This window comes from Condylura cristata, unplaced genomic scaffold (assembly GCF_000260355.1).
Source record: "Condylura cristata isolate star-nosed mole 26May11 unplaced genomic scaffold, ConCri1.0 scaffold00006, whole genome shotgun sequence".
Taxonomy (NCBI): Eukaryota; Metazoa; Chordata; class Mammalia; order Eulipotyphla; family Talpidae; genus Condylura; species Condylura cristata.
The window spans coordinates 27195829-27219054 of NW_004567107.1; the positions used below are offsets into that span (position 1 = coordinate 27195829).

General features: G+C 35.1%; 1 protein-coding gene across 2 annotated transcripts in view; it reads left to right on the forward strand.

The window, feature by feature from the left end:
* Positions 1 to 23226, forward strand: part of AGTPBP1 (ATP/GTP binding protein 1) — a 107567-nt gene that overhangs the window by 82946 nt on the left and 1395 nt on the right. Inside the window, exons 20-26 of one of the 2 annotated variants that reach the window (XM_012721525.1) lie at positions 1891 to 2044; positions 3366 to 3546; positions 4885 to 5014; positions 5695 to 5826; positions 9226 to 9402; positions 12143 to 12303; positions 14335 to 14402. In XM_012721525.1, coding sequence (XP_012576979.1) covers positions 1891 to 2044; positions 3366 to 3546; positions 4885 to 5014; positions 5695 to 5826; positions 9226 to 9402; positions 12143 to 12303; positions 14335 to 14377 — 978 coding nt within the window. In that variant the 3' untranslated portion in view covers positions 14378 to 14402. The remainder of the gene's footprint in view (positions 1 to 1890; positions 2045 to 3365; positions 3547 to 4884; positions 5015 to 5694; positions 5827 to 9225; positions 9403 to 12142; positions 12304 to 14334; positions 14403 to 23226) is intronic. The other variant, XM_004677521.2, reaches the window with a different exon arrangement.

Below are 23226 nucleotides of genomic sequence, written 5' to 3' on the forward strand. Positions count from 1 at the left end.
TAGGCCAGAGGTGCAGGGTCAGTGAGAGGATTCACCAGAGACAGAGTGGGGTACAGAACAGACTGACTGACTGATGAAGCACATGCCTGAGGGGAGCAGCAGGTGGGTCAGGAGAGATCTGCCACGCCATGTGGATCACCTCTGGGGCGGGGATTGAACTCAGGCTGAAGTGGTTTTAGCTTCTTAGTGCTGTGCTTTAACCTGCTGGGCCACCAGGGAGGGCCCTGTCAACCTGTTTCTAACTGATGTTGTAGAATTCACTTTTATTCCCTTTTTTTCTTCAGCAGTCTTTTCCATAAGAGAACTCTTTGGTGGCAAATCTAGCCTATAAATAACCTGTCTAAAACGCTGTAGTGCTATTTCTGGCTATTTATGTGAAGTCTGACATTCTTACCATGGCTCATTCATCTACTGTTTTTCAAAATGTATACCATATCTGCATACTGTTTGAACTGTTATTTACTAAAATTTATCTTTAACTAGATTTTAAATAAAATATTGTTATTTATTGTTTACATCATCTTAAGTTAATATCTGTGGAATTACAGATTTAATGCATTAAATGGCTTACTAATTCATAGTAAAATAACTATTAAAATTTTAAAAAGCTTATTCACATGACATTATCTCAATTACTACTAGTACATATGTTTTGGGAACAACTTAATCTACTAGGCTCTCCGCTTGGGATCAAATTCTGTTACTTCTCACCCTTCCTTCCTGGTCTAGCTATAATGAATCTTTTTCAGTTCCTTGAGATTTTCTTCATTATGAATTCTTTGTCTTCCGGTGTGCCTTAACTTTGTACCACAACATTCTTTTTGTCCTTGTCACTGATCCTTTGGATCTCAAATGTTTTATCTGTAAGATGTCTTCCTACTCTCCATACTCAGCTAGGTTCCTCTTCCCTTACTTCCGGCTCTCACAGCACTCTTGTTTTCCGAAGGCTAGTGTCCATTTAGTCCTTTTTCTATCCCCCAAGCCTGGTGTAGTTTTTTTAGCAACACAATGGTTACTATTTAACCACACAGCAAATTGTGATTTTTTTGTGAATGAATGAATATAAGTAAATGTTTGGGAACCAGTGAAATATCTTAAAATGAAGGATTGAACAGTTTATTTCTGGTATAATCACATTAAATATCATTAAAAATTGTGTTTTCAAAAGTCATATTAACATTTTTTATGATATGGGATAGTATTTATAATTATGGGTATGTGTGTGTAAGTAATTAAGTGATAAAACCAAGTTATACAAAGTTGTAGATGTAATCATAATTTTGTTCCTATACGTTGGCATTTGTTAGTATTAATCTAGGTGATGCAGTTATGGGTGCCTTAGTTTTCCTTTGTATAGTCTGTGTTTCCCAGACATTATACAATAAATTTTTATTAATCTTGAAGTAAGGAAAATTTGTTTTAAAAACCTGTGTTACATACTTTTCATTCTGCATCTTCTAGAATGTTGTTGTAGGTCTACAGTTCCTCACAGTCTCTAAATTTGGCAGTCTTTGAAAACCTAAAGCTTTTTCATACCCCATTTAGCAGCAAAGTCTGACCTGAATTGATGTGAGCTTTTCTAGCATATTGATTCCATTTAGAGTGGTCTTCATGTGTTTTGTTGCAGATGCTAATGTGCTTATTATAGGTTGCTGCTGCTGGCTCTACTTGCAGTGTTACACAATTAATGGTGTAGGCACTGTATCTTCCCCTTTTTCAAGTTTCCCAAATACTGACATTTGAACTATATCTGGTTTTGAGGGTGTTTTGGAAGAGATTAGGAATCTGATTTTTTTCTAGTTATGTGGAGATGTGGATGCTTTATTTCTGTCGGTCATAGGGAATTTTAAATGATTTATTTGTATACTTTGCTCTTAAATTTTTATCAAGATGCATCTTCAAAAATTGGAATCGGCACACAATCCTCAGCAAATCTATTTTCGAAAAGATGTGTTATGTGAAACCCTGTCTGGAAACAGCTGTCCCTTGGTGACTATTACAGCGATGCCAGAATCTAATTATTATGAACATATCTGTCAATTCAGTAAGTCTGTCTCCTTCACTCAAAATTCCCATTTTTCTTTGCTTCATATATATTTTATAAAGGAAACACTGCTAAGAATAGGCATCCGTAGGGTTCTAGTGTTGTCTAGCCCCGAGCCTACTTCTCTCCTTGGTTTCCACATTTTGATAATGAAGGCACTGAAAGAGATGACCTCCAAGATCATTTTTGTTACTGATTTTTCAAATTTCTTATCCTTAGAAATTATACCCAAGTATAATATAGCAAACTATTTTAAGAGTTAATGTAGTAATATCAATTTAATTTTTTAAAAAAGATTTATTTATTTATACATACAGAACTGAGGTACAGGCCAGAGGTGTGGGGTCAGGGGGTAAGATGATTCACCAGGGACAGAGTAAATTGAAATACACTGAAATGCACTGCTGAGGGGTGCAGCAGGCCGGTCAGGAGAGGTCTGCCACGCCATGTGGGTCCCCTCCCTGGCTGGGGAACAAACTCGTGCTACAGTGGCTGGGACAGCTTCACAGTGCCACCAGAGAGGGCCCTCAATTTAAATTTTTATAGCTAATTTATTTATCAACAAAATGCCCAGAAACCTATCAATTTTGTGATGCTAGCAGCGAATAGCTACTGTTTTCCCCACCATTTACATTTTAAAAGTTGCCTCAAATGTACAGCTGTGGTAGTTAAAAAAAAAAAGCAAAACGGAAATTGTTGTGCTCTTTTGGCAGCATATATACTAATAAAGAAAACTTTTCTAATTTTTCCTGTGAAGCATTTTTAGGAAAGAGAAAGAGCTTGCTGTGCGTCAACACATTGAGCAGATGAACTGAATGGTTTGGGTAGACTTTCATTTCTAAATGTGTAGTGGAAAACAGCTTCCTTTTAAATTTTCTTTGCGGACACTCTGCCACTACACCTCCCACCCTGTTTTTGTCATAGTGACTTAAGGATAAGATTACTTTTTTTCTTTTTTTATCTTCATGATGTTATGAGAAGTCATTTTATATTTAAAACTTCCCTAACTCTTTGTTCTGTATAAAACCAAGCTTTTATAGAATCAAACAATATGTTAGAAACTGAGAAATAAAGAAGTGATTCAGTTACTATTTATTGTGTTATGCTCATAATATAAACTACTTTAGATTTTGGCTTATACGAATTTTGTATTTATTTACTCTATAAGACCTGGTGTTCCTAGTAGGTATACTGAATTTAACTATGGATTTATGTCAGAATTCACAGTTGAATAGAAATATTTCTTAAGTGCCCCCAATTGAACATCATACAAACTTTTAGAAGCTGTTCATTTTAATTTGAGATTTTATGTGTACTTTAGGAAATCGCCCTTACGTTTTCTTATCTGCTCGGGTACATCCTGGAGAAACTAATGCAAGTTGGGTAATGAAAGGAACATTGGAGTATCTCATGAGTAATAACCCTACTGCTCAGAGTTTACGAGAATCCTATATTTTTAAAATTGTCCCTATGCTAAATCCAGATGGTGTCATCAATGGAAAGTAAGTTAAGCAATAGTTATAGAAATATTATAGATTATTGTGGTGGTCCTGTATAGACATGTTGAATTAACAGTGTCTGGGTTAATTCAGAAAAGAAATCTAGTGATTTTTCTAGAACAAAGAAGTTTTTGGTGGGGAATTTGACAGATTTAAAAAATATATATTTTGTATACTACTTATAATTGTATATTACTAATATGTAATATACAATATGATTGTAATATATGATATTTTTTGTATATTACTATTTTTTAAATACAATTACGATTGTATATAATATGATTGGAGAAATTCTGTGCTTATTCATGAGAATATAATTTCATATCTTTCTGTCTTACTTGAATTGTCTTAGAAAAATCACAATGTTAGCATAAGAAAAAGATTTTTAACACATTCCTTTCTTTTTCTTTTTTATAAGTGCTGTTAGAGTTAGAAATCTGTGGGGTCTCTTTCCACTGGTGTGGAATGTTAGCTCCATCTACTAATCTCTATCTGAGCAGGTATAGTTTCTGTCAAAAGGAGTACTTTAGACTGGAAGTAACCGGAAGATGACTACTTGTAAGTGGAGGTAGCAATGTAGTTTATTTATTATGAAATTAGACAAAGTCTCTTTAGTATTTCTGAAAGATAGAATCTGATCGAGCTGTCATAAACATCTCCAAATTTGAACATACCATATTTTATTTACTCATGGAAGTAATGTGAATATTTATCATATTTTAGTAAATTACTGGGTTTTAAAAGAAACATGATAGTGAGTACTTTGGTTACTAAACTATACTGAGACTGGTTGTTCTGTCTAGTTTTAATTCAGAAACATTGATCAGTTAGAATTCTGTTTGTATTTCTCTTGTCACACTTTCATTTTTAATTCTGATACACATGTATAAATGAAAATATATTTGAATATATTTTTCAAGAACATATATTTTTCATATTTTTAGTTTTCTTAATAGGGCCCAGATAACACTTTTATATAATAGCTATAATAAAATGCATACTTATTAGTATAAACAAAAGACAAAAAAAACTATGTAATCAGAATGGGAAATATGATGAACAAATTTTATGAACTATGGAGGAAAAAAATCCAGAATTGAGAATTAACTTTTTCTGTAGCTTGAAAATTTTGATCTATAAATCCAAAAGCTTAACACAATTAAAATGCATGTAACACAAGATCTTGCACGTGTCATATAGTTAAGGTGTATTTAATGAATACAATGTGTTGGTTTGAGTCTAACATTTAGATCTATTTAAAATATTTAATGGAATAGAATATAAAAGTCATAAATATATGAGTTTATTGTACCAATTTCTATTTTTATGTATGTGTAGTCACCGCTGTTCTTTAAGTGGAGAGGATTTGAATCGACAGTGGCAAAGTCCAAATCCAGATTTGCATCCTACAATTTACCATGCTAAAGGTCTGCTACAGTATTTGGCTGCTGTAAAGCGTTTACCTCTGGTAAGTGGTATATTTATTTGTACTTTGTTAATCTAAAAAGTTAGTTAATGATTTATTTATACGTTATTTTCTGGCTATAAAAGCTCAGTATTAATACTTTTAAAAGCAATTTCTTTAAAATATCTTTTTCTTTTATCAATCACTTATATATTAATTATGATGTCTAATAACTACAATATATCCATACTCTTATTTTCATCATGTTTAATTTCTATAATTCTCAGACCACTTTTCTTTTTTTTTTTTTATAAATATTGGTGACCCCCCTAGGTATTTAATTTTACTGTTGAAGACTGAGATAATGGTATTCTTCCAAATTCTCTAACTAGCAGTAGGTTATTTCTGAGCTCATCTGAATGCACATGGGCAAAGTAGTGTCGTTGTGATTGGAGAGCACTACATACATATATATTGTTGATGTTTTCAGCAGCTTTTATTTAGAATATTTCCATTCCAGTAGTGCTTAAATTAATCTTTCTTTAGTAAGGAAACAAAACTTTGCAGAGGGACAACATTGACCACAAGTCTTTTATTTTCATTTTGAAAATGTTGCTCTTGAAAGTTAAATTGAAACTGTGCTCTTTTTTCAGAGTGATTTTCAGGAACTTGATATAACTCAGATTTATGTGACAACATATTATTCAAAGGTTTTAATTTTTTAAAAATATTATCTTGTGAAGGTTTATTGTGATTATCATGGCCACTCCCGAAAGAAGAATGTATTTATGTATGGCTGCAGCATCAAAGAGACAGTATGGCATACGAGTGATAATGCATCTTCGTGCGATGTTGTGGAAGATGTGGGATACAGGGTAATTATTTCAAAGTTGTACCAAACAATAGCAAATAATTCAACCTTTATGCTACTGAGATTTAGTAATGTTGTCATTTTGCCATTTTTGGTTTCCCACTCCTCATTTAAAATATTTCTTCTGAAAGTTTTGCTTTTCACATTTAGATTTTTAATCTGGAATTTATTTTGGTATTGAGATGTGGGTATCTAATTTTATTTCATTTTCCCCATGGATAACAAGTTGTCTCAGAACCATTTATTAAACAGTATATCCTTCCTCTGCCAATTCTGTATAGCCATCTGTTACATACCATGTTTCCATGTTGGTTGTTCTCTATTATTGTAGTCATTCACTTCTGTTCCTCTGAATGTGACATTGTTTAAATTGTAGATTTATAAGAATTGGTATTTTGGTAGGGCAGATTTTCCTTTTTTATTCTTTTGAAAATTGTTTTCCCTTTTGTTGTTTATTATGAATTTTTAGGATCAGTTTTTAGATAAACTATTGCAGTTTAGTTTAGACTTGCATTGAATTTAAGTTAGAAAGATATGACTATGACATGTAGATTACTGTCTATGAATATTACTTATCTGTCTCTTTAGTTGGTCTGAAATTTATAATTTTTTTTTAGATTTATTTCCTTTTATTTAATGAGTTTGTTATAGTTGGGACTAGCCCTCACCCCACTACACCTTCCTACCCTCTCCCCCACCAACATGTCTGCCTAATAGATGGTTAGATTTAATTTAATGAAGAGTGACTTCAGCTTGTTTTTTCCAGTGGCTACTCAGTGTGCCAGTATGTAGCGACTGATAAAGTTTTTCTCCAATAGTGACGCTAACTAATAATGGCTTTAATTTTGAATTTTCTTTCTGTTCAGATCTGCTTCCCATTTGTTAGTTGGGCTTCATTTTTTATTGTTGAATTGAGTAAGTTTTCCTTATGTATTGGATATTAACCTCTTGTCTTTTGTGTAATGTGTGACTATTTTTCTCTCTTCTAGTAGGATGTCTTTTTAATCTACATATATTTTCTCTCATGTGTAAAGCCTTTTAATTGGATGTAATACCAATTGCTTATTTTTGTCCTTATTTCCCTTCCATATGCTGTGTTTCCAAAGTTCTAGAATTTGGCAATCTTTGGGACACTTGGGTCATGACTTCTAGTTTATATCCCAGTATACATGTTTCTCAGCAGTTATTTCTTTCAATAAATATTCTGTGCCATTCTCTTCTTTTGGGACCCCCTCAAGATACAGATGTCATTTCTTTTTGGTTATCCCAAAGAACTCTTTAATATTTAAGAAATTTTTCCTCTTCGTTGTTTCTGTGCTCTCTGCCATTGTGCTTTCAAGGTTACTGTCTCCATTTCTTGTGTCTGCTGTTGATACCCTCTTGTATCTTTAAATTTGAATATAGTATTTTTTAGTTCCATTAGTTCTAATTGGCAACAGTCTTATGTTGTTGATCTTTATTGTATTTATTGTTTTTCTTAACTTGATGAGCACTGTTATAATTATTACTTTTAACTCCTAGGCATATTCTGCAGTTCTGTAGATTAAGTCTTCTTCTCTAAGGGTTTTTTACTTTAGCATTTGTGATATATTCTTTTCTTTCTTAATTTTCAGAAATGGATTGTAATGGAGAACTTCCTTTTCTTGTGATAAAGTGACTTTATATCCTGCTTATGAGAATCTGGATGTAATCTTGGGTTAGGTGTCTGTTATTCACAGGATCGTTAGGTGTCTGTTATTCACAGGCCAGTGCCTTTATATCTGTTCAGATGGCCAAGCCATTGGTGTTAGTAAAAGGTGATAGGTATTAGGAGGCTGGTGACAGTAGAATACCTAAAATGTCACCTCCAGTGAGCATTAAAGCTCATTTAAGCTTCCTTCATTGTAGTGGGTACCCAAGTTGTGTGTAGGAGGGGATCCACATTGCTCTCCTTCCCTCCGTCAACTCTCTGGCTAAAATGTCTCATAGAGTTTCATGCCATTTTCAATCTCCAGGCTGTGACTAGCATTAGATGTAGCACTATAGTTGAGACATGGCCACAAGCCTAGGGTTAATCTCTTAACTCCTGAGTATGACTCCTAACCCTGATGTACTTGCTCTCCTTACAAAGATCCTGGTTCTTACGCTCTGGTTAGTGAGAACATTCAGTTATTATCTTGATTTTGGCCCTGGGTAGGAATTAGGCAGGTGTTTTTTTTTTCTTTTTTAAAGATTTATTTACTTATGCATATAGAACTGGGGTACAGGCCAGAGGTGCAGAGGCAGTGAGAGGCTTCACCAGAGACAGAGTGGGGAGCAGAACAGGCAGATTGACAAAGTACACTGCTGAGGGGAGCAGTGGGTGTGTCAGGAGAGGTCTGCCACGCCATGTGGTCACCTCTGGAATGGGGATTGAACTCATGCTGAAGTGGCTTTAGCTTCTCAGTGCTGTGTTTTAACCTGCTGTGCCCCAGAGAGGACCCTAGGCAGGTGTTTTAAATATCATAGCCTCAGATGCAAATAATAGCCTTTTCTACCAGGAGACACAGATGGTCTGATCTGGCCTTTTCATACCCTTTTCCATCCTAGTATTGCTCCTGGTATATTATCCCTGGTTTACTTGGTTGTAAATGTGTGGCGGAGGTGAGCCTGGTGTCTTTTTTGCTGCCATCTTGCCAGAATGGTAGGCATTTTGATTATGATTGTCTTAGCTTATTAGTATTTGGGCGACTTGGCATTAAAATAATTGATGTATTAAAAGCCTTTCAATACATCAAGCCATCTTTTTTTTTTTTTTTTTTTAAAGATTTATTTATTCATACAGAGCTGGGGTACAGGCCAGAGGTGCAGAGGGTGAGAGGATTCACCAGGAACAGAGTAGGGAGCAGAACAGGCAGATGGACGAAGTACACTGCTGAGGGGTGCAGCAGGCGGGTCAGGAGAGGTCTGCCACGCCATGTGGTCACCTCTGGGGCAGACGACAATCGAACTCATGCAGAAGTGGCTTTAGCTTCTTAGTGCAGTGCTTTAACCCGCTGAGCCACCAGGGAGGGCCCCATCAAGCCATCTTTTATGACTAAAGCTTCTTCATGTTTTTGAACATTTTTCTTTATAAGTTTATAAATACGGTTGTTTTACACATATTTTTTTTTCTGCTTGTGGTTGCTTCAATGAATGTGCTCCTTTATTGTATTTTTAAACAGATTATTATTTGTCTAGGAATTAAGAAAATTTTAAATTTGTAAGCTCATTGATGTTTTCAGTATCAGGGGATAAAGCAAGAACATCTCTATGATCTTGCTCAGTCATTTCGCTTTCATAAAAAATTTTTGAACTTTTTAGGTTTAAATTAAAACAATATTTTAAAGAAAATATTTAAAAGTACAGTCCTTTCTTGATGTATTATTTTATCATTCTTTTGCAGACTTTGCCTAAGATACTGAGCAATATTGCCCCAGCGTTTTGCATGAGCAGCTGCAGCTTTGTAGTGGAGAAATCTAAAGAATCCACAGCACGTGTTGTAGTTTGGAGGGAAATAGGAGTACAAAGAAGCTATACCATGGAGAGTACTTTATGTGGCTGTGATCAGGGAAAATATAAGGTAAAATATCTCAGGGCTTTCACTCATAAAAATATTTGAAAACTTTTCCTTTTTTATATGCCACAGTGTCTATTACATTGAGCTAGATGTAATTTGCAGTAGTGGTACTGAGTCTCATGCAATTTAAGACGAGCTTCTTTTTTATATTTAATGTCTCTGAGCCAAAGATCCTTATAAAGTCTGGTTGAGTGTATTTACATTCATAATTTTTAAGGAAGCACCTTGTAGTATATATTTACATGCTGATAAGTAATTTATAATGAACTGTGTAAATAGTACATTATAAACAAAATCATTTTAATTTATTGAGTAGAAGTATGTGTATGCTTTTAATGATATACACATTTCACTTATTTATAAAGTTTTTTTTAGAGATCTCATGTGCTTTTTGAAATGTTTCATGAATCCCACTGACTGTAGATGCTGCAAATGGTTACAAAATGGAGGGTATTTATAGACAGAAAGAGGGTAGGATATGGTTATAAGCAAAAGAAAAGATTGTTTTAGGCAAACCCACTTTCCTCCAGGGAATGTAGGGATTCTTATCATGCAGAATCTCCTCAAAGATCTTTGCTTCTCCATGGGTCTCACCTGTGTCTCCTTCACATGTCTCCTTCCATGCTCCCCATGTCCCTGGTGCATTCCAAAGTCAAGAGCAATCATGGCCTCTTCCTCACATGTCCCTCTGCTCCTTGTCCCTCCAGTTCTTTTCCCAAGTCTCTCTGCAAGTCCCCTTGCCACGCAGCTCCACCCTACCTTGGGTGAGGCGAGGAACTTGGAACCTCCTCTTTTTATGAAGAATACATGGTTACACCTGGACCTCTCAGTTTAGTTTGGGCCCAACCCAACTCTGTTGGTATCTGCAACAATTCCTTAAGGGGATTAAACCAGCAGACTCTAGCAAATAGAACTGTGGACCAGAAACAGGAAAGGAACCTGAACTAATCCAAGGGCAAAGGCCTTACTCCCTGTACGTTTTGGGCAAAAAAGCCTGTGAGATCGGGAGCTTGAAGCAAAGAGATTAACTAATTATGCAGAACTTACCCAGTGTCTATAGTTTGAGGCCACCATGTCTAGGTTTCTCATGTAACTGAAAGCCCTGAAAGTTTGCGTTGAATTCTGTCTCTGCTACAAAACTATTTAAAAACAAAACTCACAAATTTAGAGATCTAATTAGCTTTATTCAAGGATTCATGAATTGGTAGCATCCCATTTAGATATTGCCAAAATTTTTAATATTTAGATTTGTGTGTGTGTGCATGTATGTGTGTGTATGTGTTAAATGCATGTCTCTTCACTAAATTATTTTTCTTTACTAAGACTGTTTTCCTCTGGTGCTATAAATTTTGATTGCAAACAACCAGATTTAAACTATTTTTGAAATTAAAGGTTTATAAAATTGGAAGTGATTTTTAATTTTAAAGTTTTAGAAATTAATGGTCAGTTAATTATACATACATAAATTACAGCAAACGTGCCTACCTGCAGTGTCATGATAATTATGCCGTATATTCTCTTGGAAAAAGAGGAAACTGAATCTAATAGTGTTTTTCATGTACCTCACATAAAGATGGTTTTAAGATTGGAAAGAATAAAATCTTCTAATTGGTTTGTATTAAAATTGTAAAGGTATTACAATTGCTATTCAACAGCAGAGAGCCTACGTATTGATATTTTCAGTCTGTAACAAACTGAATCAAATTCTGTAGAGTTTGCAATTGACATTCAAACTTTTGTGGACTAACAGAGTATAACTTAATGAAATTCCAGTACTGCCATACATTTAACTCTTCCCTGAATTTTAGTTGTGCACAATATGGTTTTTATCAAAGTGTTATAATATACTTTGAATTCTCTGCAAATCTTGTTAAAATAGTGACTTCTAGTCTGTCTACCAAGGACATACAGTGGTGAGAGACATCATGTAGCAAGAGCCCCACTGCAGTCCCCAGTCTGCAGCCGTTTCTTCAGTGAATAGCCGTTCCAAAGGTCTCATATCCCACAAGTGTGTGGGAAGGAAAAAAGCTTGAGAATCATTTTTGCATAAGAACATAGGTGACTCTTGGGGGTGAGGGGAAATCTTGGGCTATGTGATTTGTGGAAACAGACTATTAATTGCTTCCTAAAGAGGTGCTTTATGCATCTGTGTTGAAGAGAGCAACTTAAGGCATCAGTGTTTTTTTCTCCCCTAGAGTGTTACTGAAAATAATTTGCACATAGTGAATGAGAATAGACACTTTAGAAATGTTTTTAAGAGTTTTCCTTTGTGACTAGAATAACCTTAGACTGTTAAGACTGTTAAGACATTGTGCTTGTTGTGCCCACGCAAAATAACAACCACCCTTTTAATTTTATTGATATAGTTATACATTTCATTTAATTTTTTTTAAAGGTTTGGTCAGTTATACATATAAGCCAGAGGTGTGTGTACAGGCCAGATGTGTGTGTTGGGTGTGTGTGTGTGAGAGGATTCATCAGAGACAGAATGGGGAGCAGAATAGACAGAAATATACTGCTGAGAGGAGCAATGGGTGAGACAGGAGAAGTCTGCTGCACCATATGGGTCACATCCCTGGCTGGGGATGGAACTTGTGCTGCAGTGGCTAAGGATAGCTTCATAGTCCTGTGCTTTAAACCCTTGTGCTAACAGGGAAGCCCCAAATTTCATTTAAGTTTTATTATAGATAGCTAGAGGATAGCAAATTTCCTATTTCTATGTATAATAATGCTTTATTTTTAGGGATTACAGATTGGTACTCGAGAATTGGAAGAGATGGGGGCAAAATTTTGTGTTGGCCTCTTGCGTTTGAAAAGACTGACTTCCCCACTGGAATACAATCTGCCTTCTAGCCTGCTTGACTTTGAAAATGATTTGATTGAATCGAGCTGCAAAGTAACTAGGTAAGACATTTCTTTTATTGTTAACTACACTGTAGTATGCAAGACATTGTAGTATGCGATACTTTTGGAGCAGAGGAGCATCGCAGAGACTTTATCAGGGAAGAGTATTTTTGGAATTAATTTAGCTGTTTATACATCTTTCTTCCAAATTGTGATAATCTTTATTTTTCAATGTTGGTATTTGGATGTGATTTTTATGAAATGTTCTTATACTTTGAATGCCATTTTTAGTGATTTTTTTTTAATGGATTACTTTTAACCCAAAAATAAGCAGTGTGGGTAATAGTACATGTATCAGGAAACACCTAGATTAAGAGAGTTTGGAGTCAGGGTTCTTACTTCAGAAGAAATTTTGTTGTTGTTTACATATGGGTGACTGAGCAGTAACCTTTTGATCACACTTAACTAGAAATATAATTCAGAATCCCTTTGGGAATTTAACTGCCTAATGTTCTTCTAAATATCTTTGCTCCTAAAATTCAATGTCAATAAAATTTGATCAGTAATTGGCTCACAGATAATTAAGTATTATAATCCTTAATCATAATACCAGAATTTAGCATTTGTAATTTGAATAGGAATACTTCCATTTTTTAAGAACTTTCATTGTTTTTGCTGTTAGATATTATCTTGCTATTAGATTTGTTAATTTATTGCATGCTCTACTATATGTGTCAGTTAAGCAGTTTTTTAGATTTTTGAGGGTGCTAAATTTTTCGTAGGTAGTTTACATTTTCATTTCATATCTCACTCAGGGGTCAGATCAGAACAGAACAGATCAGGTAGTATGTTTTAAATGTAGTAAAACATAATTGGAACTTCTTTTCTTTATTAGGTGATGACTTAGACAGTGATCACCTGCATTCTTTATCCATTAAAGTATTTGCCGAGCGGTAATAGAAGTAAATACAAAGATTGCTAGTTGTTTTCACTAATATTTAGAAGCTTCTTGTTAATAAGTTAATTCATCCACCCTCTTCCATCTCATCCCCACACTTTATTGAAGTAGAATTCACAAATGAGGTTTTAAGACAATCAAAGCACACACTTGTTGATTTGATACACACACACACACACATATCTACATTGTGAAGGTTTTCCTTTATTGAGTTGTTACATAATTTTTACATCCTTAACTTTTTTATGTGTATTTGGGAGTGTTTATCTACTCTTAGCAACTTTCAATGATATAATCCAGTGTTAGCAACTGACATCACCATGTTATACATTACTTCCTTGGATCATCTTTATCTTATGGCTGGTACTTTGTACCCTGGCAACCACCTTTCTTTGTTTCTATGAATTTGAACTTACTTTGTATTAAGATTCCACATGTAAGTGACATTATATAATATTGCTGTCATCTGGCTTATTTTACTTAGATAATGTCCTCCAGGTTCACCAATGTTGTAGCAGATATAAGGATTTCTTTTTAAGGCCAAATATTATACGGTATACAATCCTGCATCACTTAATCACATTCCTGTCAATAATGAACTACATATGCGACAGTGTGTAGCAGGCTGTGCCACCCAGAATTGCAGTAGTTTTCCCATTCCTAGGGTATCTTTTCATTGTTTTCATGGCTTCCTTTGCTGTATCTTCTCAAGGCTTTATTTTAAGGTTTAAAAGTTATACTAGTGCTATGTTAGTCTTAGATTAGCATTTTCCACTTCCAATCTTCATTGACATTGTGAAGTCATTGAATTCTCGACGGTTCTATGATGCTTTGTCTTCTTTCTGACTTAGTAATTACCACTTATAAAATCTTTAGCTTTAGGTAGAAATTTTCACCCTTAGTTTTTCAACCTCCTTTCTAAAGTGGGCTGTATCAATGTAGCTGCTAGATCTTATGATTCTGAGTTTAGCTCCTTGCTTCTAGGACACCTTTCAAGCCTTCTTGCCTTCACTTGGAATTCAGGAGACCTTTGGCTGATTTTTATGTTCCTATTTTTTCTTGTCATCCAAGGGGATGTATGAATGTGTGTCTTTTTTCAATTTTTTTTATTTGTTATTTTTCTGTTTTTATAGCAGGGATAACAAGGATCTCAAAGCATATACTTTTCTAGAATAGGGGATGCCTACTGGAAGATTAAAAGGTATAGTAGCTTTTTTACAAAAACCTTTAAACTAATTGTTCTGCTTTTAATTCTACCCGAAGTCCATTCTTTACAGATAGACAGTGTCTTCGATCCCTGGAGTTTTCTAGGGTTTTGCAATGGAATTCATCATCCACCCCCACTCCCCCACATGGTAGGCACTTAACAAACTAAAGAAAATGGGAACTCAGCGCCCTCAGGTTCATCCATTTGCTGTCACCTTCCAACATTTTGTTGTTATCTCTTTACTTACTTTAGCTCCACTCTTTTTCCTACAGATTTATCCTATTTTATGTTTTTAAAGTTAATTCCTTTTCTGTCATCCTAGGGGCTTTTACAATCACTATGCTTACCAGAAGTTCTAGAACTTCCTTTTCAGTGAAGCCTGTAGTTGAAAATTAATTATTTTATATTCCCACAGCATTCATTGGAAATTACCACACATAAATCATTTTAATTGTTCTCAGTTGTATTTGTTATATAATAAAAATTCCATCTAACACAGCAGTAGGTCTGCATTATGTCTTTTCTTAGTGGGTGTTTCCTTTAGGTCAAAGCTAGAACTCTTATAAAAGCTTACATCTATATAGTATTTTTGTACTTAGCATAATGTGCTTTTACTTTATCTGTCACCTGAACTATTAAATTCTTCTCAGTGACCCTTAGTTAAAGGATTTGAGAATGAGACAGACAACACATTTAATAATTCTTCCCATCAGGATATTGCAGTGGTGGTTAAATTTCAGGATATTAGTCATATGGGAGAAGTATTTGAAGTTTGAAAATGTTGTGAAAGTGAAGTTGAAAAATACCAAATTCTGAGCAGTGTCTTGCCATAATAATAGTAAAAAAATGTCTTAAATGAAACCTGATTATCTTATATACAAACACTATTTGAACTACTTTTTTTCACTGAAATGAAATAAATGCACACAGCGTAAAATTGGGCTTTTTAAGATCAATAATTTAGTGGTGTTCACTACACTCACAGCATTGTACAACAGTCACTCATCTGTGTCTAGTTCCAAAACTTCTTTTACTCATTCCTGAATAAGACACTCATGTCAGCTGTGCAGTTATTCCCAGCCTCTGGCAGCCATCATTCTGCTTTCTGCCTCTATGGGTTTAATGCATTCACAGCAATCTGTGACCTTTCATGTCTGACTCATTCACTTAGCTTGTTTTCTAGTTTCACCTGTGTTGTAAAATGTGTATCAGTACTCCGTTTCTTTTGGTGCATATAGCATGGACATTAGGAAATTTTATGATAAATTCTTAATGCAACTAATAAAATAAATTAGGACTTAAGCTGAAGAAAGCCTTAATGCTTAATGTTATATTTTGTGTTAATATTTTTAGAAAATCTAATGTGTTTGGTAAAGGGAAAGTACATTCTAATATGGTTTAAAAAATGATTGCAGGTCTGTGGATCAGTTTACTCACACTATTTCTTGGTTAATGACTCGACACTTGTTCCTAGTTCTGTAGGAAAGACTTGCTAGAAGTTCTTGGCTAAGTGGTACAAAGATAATGATCGCTACAGACCATTGACACTAGAAGGGAACAGAAGTTATTATCCTACTTCTAAATGTAAAGCTAGTGTTTATAAATATTTAGGAACTTTTTGTTCTGAGAGAATTAATATTGTTAAAGAAAAAGTCATTCATGACATTTGTTAAAGCTTGGGCAGTCAGTTTTACTCAGGAAGACCACTACATTAGGATTTTGCAATAGAGGAGAGAGATGGGTTCAAATACAAATATAAAAGAAAAGTGGGGGATTATAGTCAAGGTGAATAGTGCAGCATTGGTAGATGAAGAATTATTTAGAGGAAATAGTAGGGGTAAGGAAGATTTTGGCTAAACCACCTGACAATTTTGCTGAAAGCAGGTCAGGGTGATCAGGGATATTTTATAAACTTAGCAGAATTCTCACTAAAACTAAGTAGGATTCAGCAGGCAGAGCCACTGGATTAAAGAGAGCCCAAGGTCAGGACCTAGTTAGAAAGAGGCTCAGAAGAGCTCTTCAAGTGTGGTCAAGGAGTCTCTGTCAATATGGACCATTGTGACCAGATGTGAACAGTGGTTAATACTTACCCATGTAGTATTGACATGCTTTGTTTTTAATGCATATTTTACTACTTAATAAGGTTAATCTTTTAAAAAGGATCTTCCTTTTTAGTGGCTGTGATACACACACTTGAAACTGGTTTGCATTTTAAACAGTCATTTATTGGTACTATGAGAAAATTCTATTGCGATATTTTCTAGGTATATAAATCATGCCATGTACTAGAAGATTGTATCACAACTTCTTGTTTCTGAAAATTAGAGTCACTTTTAACTAAAAACGAACCATTTGTGTTTGTGCTTAGCAGATGAAATGCTTATACAGAGGAGATTGAAATCATCTAGGAAAGTAAGTTTTATGGTGATAGGAACGCTTCAACTTCCAGGCCAGATTTGATTATAATGAAAGTTTTGAGACATCATAACAGAAGGATTTGTTTTTTATCACTGAGTGCAGATATGTATTGAGTTAGTAGTTATTAGTCTCTAAATTAGCTGAACAAGGAATTTGATGATTGCATATATTTATATTTATGTGTTGTATTTTTGATAGCCGCTTGGAAATGTGAATTTATTTCTCTCACATAAATGTCTATGTGAGACTTCAAAATAAGAATAAAGTATCTCAGAATAAGGAAGAACATGTTATTTCTTCAGAGAAGATTCAGTGGATCTTCTGGCAGGCCACAGAGTAGGGCCGAGCTCCCTAGTCTAGTCCAGTGTGGGACCCGGCTGAGTGAGTTGGGTAGCAGACTCCTTGGCTAGCTCCAACCCTATCTACGTGGCAGGTCGCCACCTGGCAGTCACTCTGAAGCTGGGGGGCTTCTCCTTTCAGTACCATGCGACTGCCAGAAATCCCATTGCTTATGTTCTGTTTTATTTGTTTTGCTGCTTTCTGCTTTGCTTTTTAACTTCTTACACTGTAGTTTCAGAATTTGTCAAATGTCTCTAGGGGAAAACTGTTGGGGTCACATCTCTGCAACTCCCTTCTTTCAGGAAACTTGGCAGCTCTGAACTCCAATTTTTGCCTCCAGTCCTTTGAAATTGCTGAAAGCTCTGATGACTTCTCTGCCTCTTAGCAGCTGCCCTTGCTTGGCCTTGGTTTCCTCTGGAATTTGCCCCATGCACCTTTTCTCTTGGTTGATTTTACTTTGTATCCTTTCACTGTAACAAGTCGTACCTGGGAATCCAACTGTTTGTTGAATCCTGAAATTCTTCCTACCCAGCCACTGTAGTGGGTGGTCATAGGACCTCCAGCACACATGCCCACTGTGAATTGCTGTTAAGTTTTATTTCTCAGAGATTCTGTTGTTCTACAAGAGGGGTCAGAGACAAATATGGTATTTTAATTCCCTCATATATATATGTAACCAAGACACAGGTGAATTTACTCAAGGTTATAGTTCTCAACAGAACCAGGTAATTGGATCCAGGTTGGACAAAAAATGCTCTATTCCTTTATTATATATTGTATCCTCCAAGTGAAATGCACTGATTTTAGTTTTTGACACTACATTATTTGGGAATTTAGCCATTTAACCCTCTCATTATAAATAAGGCAGGTTTTTATTACATCAATAGCAAATTAAGTTGCAGTTATTAGTTAATTCCAGTTATTATTTCCCAAAGACATCTATTTAACTTTTTCTAAAACTATCAGTGAATTAGCAATTTCATTTCTTTTTTTCAAATAGATGAAAAATAGCTATTTTTTGTATAGCTATTTGATATACTAGTTCTGTGCATGTGTGTTTGTGTGTGTGTTGTGCAAGCACTGTGGTTGCTTAAGAATAACAAAACTGTTTTTTGTATATTCTATAAAAATTTTACTTTGCAATATTTAGTAGGTGCTTTATCTCTTTAAGGTAGGAATCAAATTATCCTCTGTATTTGCTCAGATAAAGATTTTCTTTCACCTTAGAACTTACAAAAGACACAAGCAAGTCACAGATTGCTAGCAATGTGGAAATATTTTTCTTTTTGTTTATTAGCTGCAGAAATTCTTGCCCATTATAGCTTTATTTTGCTGTCTTAAAACATGTAAATTAGTGTCCAGATCATAGATGAGTGCAAGAGGTAAGGTAGCATTTTCAGTTTCACTGGCTGGGGTAGCTTATTGACCGAGCTCTTCAGGAAGTGAGGAAGGTTGGGTGAAGATGTTTTATCTAATAAAGGAGCTTTTATTAACACCCAGTAACATTTTATATTTACATAGCTTAATAGTTTACAAATAGCTTTCATATTTACTACCTGATTTGATCCAAATGTGTGATGTAGAGGGGTTGATACTGTTATTTCTGCTTTACATTTGGGAGAACTGGAACTGGAGAGGGTGACTTGCTCAAGACCACACAACCCAGAATCACAAACCCAGAATTTCTGACTCTAGACAGTGATTTTCTTCTTTCATGCCTAAGTAGGGAACAGAGCTGGAGATCTGCATTCTGGTGTCTCAGATGTCAAATCATCTTTATTGGCAGTAGATGGTATATATTTGAGGAAGAGAGGTGAGGGATTTTTTAGGCTTAGTTTTATGTAAGGTTTAACATGTGGATAGCCAGAAAACTTTTGAGGCTGAATGATACAGATTTTTTCTGTTATCTTTAGAAATCAGTTGGAATTATAAACCTTTCGTGCATCACAGTGACACCACACTGCAGAGGGCTTCCATGTAGCATGTTATGAGAAGACACTTGGGGCAAAGATTTTGACATTTTTCATGAAGTGACATGCAAAGGATTTGTTTTGGGGCCTAAAATGCTCTTTAAGACGAAATGTTTCTTGTTGAGTTGTTTTTTACTTAGTTACCTTTATCCTAAGAATTGAGATCTAAACTAGAGGCATAAAGACGATGTATTTAGGATAGTCATTGGAGAATGAAGCAAAGGAAGGGGAAAAGAGTATTGAACTTATTAAACAAAATGAGGGGAACAAGGAATTAGTAGTGGAAAAACAAAGTAATGGTGATGTGAAATAATTTACCAATTAGGCTTTTTTTGTGATTGAAATACTAATTTGAATTCCTATATATTGATATAGAAGTATTAATAATAGCCGCACAGCAAATTAACTTAGAGTCTTTTACTTAAGTGAAGTTTATTGTGAAATAATGTATATGAATGTACTTTCTAAGGTGTAAATGTTTAAAAACATATTTTGCAGTTATTACCATAAGTAAAACTGAATTGCCTCAATTGGGCTTATGCCTTAAGATTTTTACTAAAGTAATCAGTGGGATAGGGATAATTAAAAAAAAAAATTTGATTCTCTTGTCAACCGTGTGGCTTCTCATAGAAGTCAGCAAAATTATTGAGGGCTTATAATGTGTCAGGTTGTTGGGGACTGACAGGAAGTGCTAAGATGGGTACGTCAGAGTTCCTCACCTTAATGTGTTTATGAGTTAATTCTAATAAGATAGGCCCCAGAGAGATGGTTTCACTGCCAATGAGAAGAAACCAGATAGAATGTTTGTGAATAGTACTGAGGGGACATAGGGACAGGGCACTTATTCCAAAATGGACTTTAAGGAGGAATAGCTGAAGGTGAGTCTGAACTGTGGGTTGAAAGAAATGTGAGTCACTAGGAGAAAAACGATGGGAACATGCCCTAAGTAGAGGAAACAATATCGGTGAGGACTTTCGATTGTGAACAAAGAAGTGATTGGTAGGACTCATTGACTTTATGACTCCCTGAGTGAATTGCTGAGAATGCCAGAAGAGGACTTGACTTCGTGGGCGAGACAGCAAGTTCAGTTGTGATCACGCTACATTCAGGTGTGTGTCAGCTAGCTGTGCGCATCTAGCAAATCCACTACCATGCAGGAGAAGTTCAAAGAAGTTAGGGCTAGAAGTTTTGAATTTGGAAATGATGAGAATACAAATTAAAAGCCATCATTCAAAGAGAGCATGCAAATAAGTCCTGTTGACCAAGTGGGCATTTTCCTAAACACTTGTTTTTGAGACACACAAGATCAATACTCAGGAAGGACAGAGAAGCAAACCAGAAAAATGGAGTCTCAGAATTGCCGCCACAGTTTAGTGCAGCAGAGAGAGAGAGAGAGACAGACAGACAGAGAGAGAGAGAGAGAGAGAGAGAAAGAGACAGAGAAAACTAGAATTAACAGAAAGTTTCTTTCATCAGTGATGGGGTTAGAATCTTCCTTCCTTCCTTTCATCTGTCACTGTTCTCCTGAGTGTGGATGCACTGATACCTCCCCTTGTTTCTTTCTCTGCCCACCTCTCACCTCACCCTCCACATCCTCCTCCCCCACTCACTTCCTCACCCTTTGTGCACTATGAGTTAGCTGATGGCTCCTATAGTGTAGATCTTGATGAAGCTGGGGCTAGAAACATGATTTTCTTAGAATCTTCAGAAATAAGAGCCCAATATCAGGACCATTGTGGATTACAGGAATGTAAAAAGGGTGTAAAGCTGGTTCATTCATGGTTTTCACTATGGGTAATGCCAGGACAGGAGTGGAGGCCTTTTCACAATCATCCTATGAATGAACCAAGAGCAGAAACGGACAGAATCAAGTTATTTTTCTGGATCCAGGAAAAACTTTTGGATTCAGAGCCCTGGACATTCCTCATTTTAGGTTTTTTTTTGTTTGTTTCTTTTTTTTTTTTTTTTTCCCTCTCCTTCATTTCCCGGAATTCACCTTCCTGGTTGTGGTCTATCTTAAAGTACATATGAGCATCTGATACCAGCATCGCTCCGTCTCCCTGCTGTCTAGAAGCTTTTTTGGCTTGATCCTGGACATTGTTGTTGCTCTCGATCATACTTCCTATTTTTGTTTCCTGATTTATAGCTTTAAACTTTACACTTTTCCTTTAAACCTTTTTTTTAGTCCAAATTAATTAATTTTGTACTAATCAGATTTTCATGTAGACCTATATCCTTGTTTTGATTCCATTGTATAATTGAGCTCCCTGCAACCACTTTGACTTATACCAGTCTGATTTTGTGGGTCTGCATAGATGTTATGCTCTTGCTACTTACTAGGAGGCTGCCCCTGTAATGCTACGGGGCATCTACCACCACTGGCCACTGTGTTTCCTTACTCTAAAGCCAACCTCCACAGTCCATATTGGTTTCCAGGCCCCTTGACAGTACATGACTTTTGAGCAAAGCTCTTTCCTCCTTTGCATTTCTATGATCTTTTCTTCTTGCTATGACAGTCTCTAGGAGGAAATACATAGCAAAAGACTTGTCTTTTCTTGTTTTCTCTCTTAACTTTTTCTTTATTCCTTTGCTTCAGCTGTCTTCTCTCACTTGGGATGCCCTGAGAATTTGAAACACCAAGATCAATAAAGAGGAATGAATAATAGTCATTTTTATGAAAGCAAATAATCTTTTAAATCTTTTTTTCTAAATACCTAACAGATTCAATGATAAATATTTTTGTTGCACAGTGGAATGCTGTGAAGTTGTTCTTATGAGTGATAGAAATATAACATCTCACACATTCCTCCAAGCTGCTCAGCTTTATTTACCAAGACTATGCTCTCTCATCATGTAAACTCTGAACTTTTAGTCAAAAATTTGCTATACAAGGTCCAGGTAGGTTGCAATATATTTTTCTTTTTTTAATGAACAAATTTAAAATAGTTCTAGGAAAAAAAGAAACTCTTACCAAATGAGTTTTACTTTCTCAGAAAATTAGAACCATGGAATTCACTAACTTGCCTTTCTCATCTTCCACATATTTCAATTGAATTAATGTTTAGTAGCAAGAATTCTTCCATTTTAGATGTCTAGTGACACTTTAATAAATCTACTACAAGATTTTCACTTTAATAAATCTAACCTTTAATAAAATCATTGTCTGATTTTATAGTTTTTATTTATATTAGCTATGGGAAAATCCCTGTTAGAAGCAGGTAGGATATAAACAAATATGTATCTATATGTATTAAGGTAGTTCTGGTAAAAATGCATGCAATGAAATGGTTTTGTAGTGTTTCTTTGATATGGTGTGTGTGTGTGTGTGTGTCTGTGTATTTGTGTGTGTATAAAATCTCCCAAATGGGGAAAAATGAGAATATTATGGTGGTGTTTTTTGAAGAGGAAAGGGTATGTGCAGACCCTAGTGAAAGATTCTCTTCATCTCAAGCAGCCTACCTAATCAAATATTTAGAAGCACTTAGTGCTTTTAGGCAAATATCTTATTCTCTGTCCCAAGGGAAAGCAATTAACCTGGGTGTGGAGTGTTCACTTGTTTTTCATTTTTATTTGACAGAAACTGAGGATGGGGATAGGAACTGTTCCTATGGCAAATAATCACTTTATAGACTTAAAATAAGTGATTTCAGTGCATTACTGGAGGAATCAAGTAATGAACCAGGAACCAGCTTCTGTTAAAATTATGCTACTTGATTTGTATTGATTAAAATAGGTCTTTAAAAATAAATCTTTTTTGAAAATACATTTTTCATTGAGGTTACATTGATTAATAATGCTATGTAAGTTTCACGTATACAGTAATACAATTCAATGTCTGTATATACTACATTGTGATCACCACCAAAAGTCTAGTTTATATTCATCAAAAATAAATCTTGATAGTGTGCACATTAATGAAATCCTTCAAGAAGTTATTGAATAAGCAAGTCCATTGTTTTTTTTTGTGGTATGATGTACACTGACATTCTTATAATTAAAAGTTAGCATTTTATTTTACCTCTTCTAAATGCAAGGAGGCTTCAACTATTAAACATCTCTTGTTCATTTGGATAAAATTTTTAAAATTAAAC